This window comes from Echinops telfairi, unplaced genomic scaffold, assembly GCF_000313985.2.
Source record: "Echinops telfairi isolate 266 unplaced genomic scaffold, ASM31398v2 ScPeMD7_3;HRSCAF=10, whole genome shotgun sequence".
NCBI lineage: Eukaryota > Metazoa > Chordata > Mammalia > Afrosoricida > Tenrecidae > Echinops > Echinops telfairi.
This window is the reverse complement of record NW_022103899.1, coordinates 63,333,055-63,338,103: the sequence shown is the minus strand read 5'-3', so window position 1 is coordinate 63,338,103 and position 5,049 is coordinate 63,333,055. Positions and strand designations below refer to the sequence as shown.

At 62.4% G+C, this 5,049-nt stretch overlaps 1 protein-coding gene across 1 annotated transcript in view; it reads left to right on the top strand.

The window, feature by feature from the left end:
• The window catches only part of HDAC4 (histone deacetylase 4), a 108,282-nt gene that overhangs the window by 63,038 nt on the left and 40,195 nt on the right, over window positions 1–5,049 (top strand). Inside the window, exons 3-4 of the mRNA XM_045294467.1 lie at window positions 1,827–2,071; window positions 4,471–4,621. Of these exons, the coding sequence (XP_045150402.1) occupies window positions 1,827–2,071; window positions 4,471–4,621 (396 nt within the window). The remainder of the gene's footprint in view (window positions 1–1,826; window positions 2,072–4,470; window positions 4,622–5,049) is intronic.

Sequence of the window (5,049 nt, the reverse complement as noted above, 5' to 3'; positions counted from 1 at the left end):
CCCCCCTTCACAAAGCTCGTGCAGAAATGCCACGACCTTCCTGAAGCTCCTCCGTCTGCGCGAGCCCCCTCACCCCAGAAAAGAGCACATTGAAGTAAACAATGTCTTTCCAGAATCGGACACACACAGGCAAATGTCGCCGTGGGCGGAAATGGTGGTTCAGCGTTGGAATACCCATTATTTTCCCCAGGTTTGAATGAGTCATCGGCTGAGTGGTGAACGGGGCCTCTTGTAATCCCATGTCTGCAGGACGGCATGGAATGGTCCCGTGACCGAGGACCTGGGCCACGTCATGGGAAACCCGCAGGGTCACTGCGGCCTCAGTGTTTCTGAAGGAGATGATCCGGTTTTCTGTTTGAGCCTGGAGACTTGTCGCTGCAGGGCAGGCTCGCCGCCGCTCCCCTCGCCTCTGAGTGTGGCCTTTGTGTCTCCGTGAGCGTCATGGCTGATTGTACTCCCGGCTCCACTGCACCGCCTCTGAGCCCCTGGTTGGCCTCAGCACGGCGGGCGGGAGAATGCCCCTTTCTTGTGCTGAGCTGCGCTCTCCCAGCAGAGAAGCTCCTATTGTCCTCCGGGGCGCTTGGGTCAAAAGCACCAGCCCTTCTTCAGAGAAGGCCTGGCATTTCAGCTCCTTCTGGGACAGAAATAGGCCCAGTGCAGTTTGACGCACCCACTGAGCTCTTGAGTGAATGGGGATTGTGGCTCTGAGCCCGCAGCTGTGTGGGCAGCCCAGGGGGGCCTTCAGCCCGCCGCCCCCCACCCCCCAACCTGCGCCGTGTGTGCGGACACCTCAGCCACCAGGAGGCAGCATTTCCCAGGCCCAAGGAGGTCCTCTCCCTGATGAGAGCTCCGGTGTCTGTCTGTCAGTACAGGCAGAGGTGCAGCAGTGGTGGGGATAACTGCTGTGGCCTGTCTGACGTGGGCAGCGAGGCTGGTGCCTCCTGGTCCTGGGGCAGCATCCCCAGTCAAGCGTGTCTCTGGGTACTTTTTCACGAACACGTATGAGCCACATTCACAGCTCACCTTGTTTCTCTGGCACGGATCGTAAGCCCTGATTGTGGCCGCGGGGCACGCCTGCTGCCCATCAGAATTGCCTGAGGAGCACACGGCGGCCGGGCCGGGAGTCTGGGTCTGAGCTGGTGGATGCTCAGTGGGCACATCACGGTTAATTGCTCCACATTGGGTGGGCACGCACTGAGTGTCAGGTTGGCTGCAGGTCGTCAACACCTTTCAGAGCCTGGCACTCACTTCCCCTCGGCAGTGCCTCCCCTCCTCCGTCCACCTGGGCCACTTCCAGGGGCATGCCACCCTCGTGGGACCAGCTGCCCGCCTCCCCACTGCCTGATCCAGTGTCTCCCCAGCTAGGCCCCTTCCCTGGGCTTCTCCTTCACAGAAAGCAGGTTCTTCCCCTTTGGGGAGTGGTGTTTTTCTGATGTGCCCTTTCTAAGTTGGTAGGGGGCTAGTGTTTGTGCTTAAGAAGTGGAGCCCCTTAATGGCCTCTAGGCTGTGCATTTGGGGCACAAAGAGGACCCCTCAGAAATCAGGGGGTCCCATAGATGCTGGGCACCCCCAAAGGCAGAGTGCCACCTCACAGGGAGAGACGGGGGCCTCCACCAGTGACCACCCCTGTGTCCCACACTCCCCCAGTGGGCATGGCCTCAGGGGGTGTGGAGGGTGGGGCACTCGAGTTCTGGCCCCTTCTGTGCTGGGCTTAGTGGCCCTGGCCTCTGAGGGGTGGGAGATTGGGGACACGCATACAGGCAGGGGATGTGGCCTCTGGGGAAGCAGATCTGGCACTGACCGCCCCGTGCCTGGCTCTCCCGCAGTGGACGTGGCCGGGCCTCTGCCCCTGCAGGTGGCACCAGCGGCTGTCCCCATGGACCTGCGCCTGGACCCGCAGTTCGCGCTTCCCGGGGCCGAGCCCACGCTGAGGGAGCAGCAGCTGCAGCAGGAGCTCCTGGCACTGAAGCAGAAGCAGCAGATCCAGCGGCAGATCCTCATCGCCGAGTTCCAGCGGCAGCACGAGCAGCTGTCCAGGCAGCACGAGGCCCAGCTGCATGAGCACATCAAGGTGGGCGGGGCCTGGGGCGGGGCTTGGCCATCCGGCCACTCCCCCCAGGGGGCGCCCAGGGCCACAGCAGCACCAACCATCAGGGGCAGGCGGGGCTAGATGCTCCAGGGCCAGCCATCTGCTCACCTGAGGCTGTTTGCTGCCTCCGGAGCCCTGTGCAGGGTCCCTGTGCGTGGGACGCCCCTCCTGACAGGGTCCGGGTTAGCCGCTGCTGTTGGTGGTTCCTTCTGAGCTGCCCGAGCTGGCCCAGCAGGGCGCCCTTCAGAAGCCACTTTCTGGATGGGGTCCTCTCGTGAAAGGCGCCCTAACGAGACTGAGCCAGTGTGTGACTGAGGGCATGTGTCTGCCGCCATCACCGATGATGGAGAGGAACAGCCACGTTCTGCGTGCAGTACACCTGTGTTTGTGGGAACTGGGCCGATGCCAACTGTGGGTGTGCACGAGTGTGTGCAAGCATGTGTGTAACTGTGCACGTGTGCTTGTGTGTGTGCATGTGAGTGTGAGTGCGTGAGTGTGTTTGTGGGTGTGCGTATGAGTGTGGTGTGTGCTCATGCAGGTCAATGCCACCTCTCCCAAGCCCAGGGTGGCACACCTTTTGTGCTCCTGTGCGGTGCCAGGGGCAGCATGGACAACCTGGGTTTCTGGCCTGAGCACCTGGGCCTGCTGTTTACTTCCTTCCTATATTACCTGTCCCAGGTGGCTCAGCGAATGCTGCAGGCCCAGACCTCCCAGGTCGCCTGAGGTTACTGTCTCCCTGCACCCACACCTGGGCGAGTGCCCACTTCCCAGAGGCCACTCAGGCACACTGTCCTTGCCACTGGCACACCACCCTGGGGTTCAGGGGCCCTATTAAAAGTCACAGGTCACTGTGCACCCCACAACTGGGGTTTCCAGGAAGTGGAGCTGGGCCAGGGGCCTCTTGGCTCACCCAGAAGCCCAGGCTCTCCAGGGTCCTGACAGGCGAGGGGTGGGGGTGACTTGCACAGCTGGGTTCTGGAACATGGAGATGAGCTCACGTCGTCCCCACCTTGGCCACAGCACCCCGGCTGAGTGCAGGTCGCAGGACAGATGGGGGACTTTTTCTGTTTTCAGAGTAGAAAGGGGAGCAGGCTGGCCTTCTAGGAGGAAACCTTTGGGGTCTCGTGGTAGAAGGGCCTGTCCCACGCCTTGGCCCTCTCTCAATCCAGAGTCTCTTGGGCCCACTGGCATGCCCTGCTTCATCACACTGGCAGCACCAGGTCCCAGCCCTGTTGAGCTGCTGAGGCCCCACAGTCCAGTTCTGACTCAGGGACCCCACGGTCAGCAGGAGGAAACCTGGCCAGTCCTGTGCCATCCTCACAGCTGTGGATTAGGTTTGAGGGGAACGCCCTCCCAGGCACATCCTGAAGTTCAGTTGGGCACTGGGGGTAGATGTCGGCCCTGAGCGTGTGCGTTTTTGTCCACGTTTGTCTCTGACCGTATCTTTCCGGAGGACCCTGCCCGGGCCTGCCAGCCACTGTGTTCGTCATCCAGCACTGCCGTGACCTCAATGCCATTGAGGGGGGGACGCTAGCACCCTCACTCTGGCCTCTAACAGAGCAGGTGGCTAGGCGGCCATCTTCAGAGTGACCGCTCGGAGGGAGGGTGTCTCTCATCACCGCCTTGCCGTAGAGCAAGCCTGGTGTCTTTTCCGTGCTCCTTGGCGAGCCCCACGTCTCTCGCATCAGCCTTCCCCTGGGTCTAGGTGCTTCTCAGCGCAGGGACCCCGGGCTCCCTCCCTGTTCTTTTCTCTTGGTGGCCGTAAGCCCCTCTCTGCTCTGGTCTCTCTCCTTCTGTCTACTGTCAGACGATGCTGATGCCGGCCACATGGCCGGGGAACACCCCCGGCATCAGGCTGTGAGGGGATGAGAGGGTAGGAAAGGTCTTGGCGCATTGGTGTCTCACACGGGAGGGATGGTCCCCGGAAGATGGTTACACAGCCCTAGCCGCAGCCCACGGGCGCATCCCTAGCAGTGCAAAAGCTGGTCTACGGGCAGCTGCGTGTCAGGCAGGGTCCAGGTGACCATGCCTCCTCACACACCTTGTCTCTCTGCCACCAAGGCCTCCCAGGTGTGCAGGGTGATGAAAATGAGCAGCGTCTGAGTTCACTGCCCGCCCTTAGGGCTTTTAGGTTTGTTTCCAGCACTGGAAATGGGTCCCATGTGGGCACAAAGAGCGGCTTCCTTCCCCCGGGGCTGGAGTGGGTCAGTTGAGGCTCCGGGAAGTGTGGGGGCAGGTGGGAAGGGGCTCCGGGCATGTGGTGGGGAGGCCGTGGTCCGTCCTGGTCTCACCTGGATGTCTGACGCGATGGGTCCACGTGGGCAGCAAGGTCATGCCCGCCCGCTGTGGCCAGGCCCTGACCTCCGTCCCTCCTCGTGCAGCAGCAGCAGGAGATGCTGGCCCTGAAGCACCAGCAGGAGCTGCTGGAGCACCAGCGCAAGCTGGAGCGGCACCGGCAGGAGCAGGAGCTGGAGAAGCAGCAGCGCGAGCAGAAGCTGCAGCGGCTCAAGAACAAGGAGAAGGGCAAGGAGAGTGAGTGCGCGCGGCGGGGACGGGGCGGCGTGGGCATGGCAGAGGATGGGACAGTGTGGGCATGGCAGGTGGACTGGGACAGTGCGGTTATGGCAGTGATGGGGACAGCATGGGCATGGTGGAGGACGGGGACAGTGTGGGCATGGTGGAGTGGACGGGGACAGTGCGGTCATGGTGGAGGACAGGGACAGTGTGGGCATGGTGGAGTGGACGGGGACAGTGCGGTCATGGTGGTGGATGGGGACAGCATGGGCATAGCAGGTAGACCGGGACAGTGCGGTCATGGCGGTGAATGGGGACAGCATGGGCATAGCAGGTAGACGGGGACAGTGCGGTCATGGCGGTGGATGGGGACAGCGTGGGCATGGCGGGGAATGGACGGGGACAGCATGGGCATGATGGGGTGGGTGAGGAGAGTGTGGGCATGG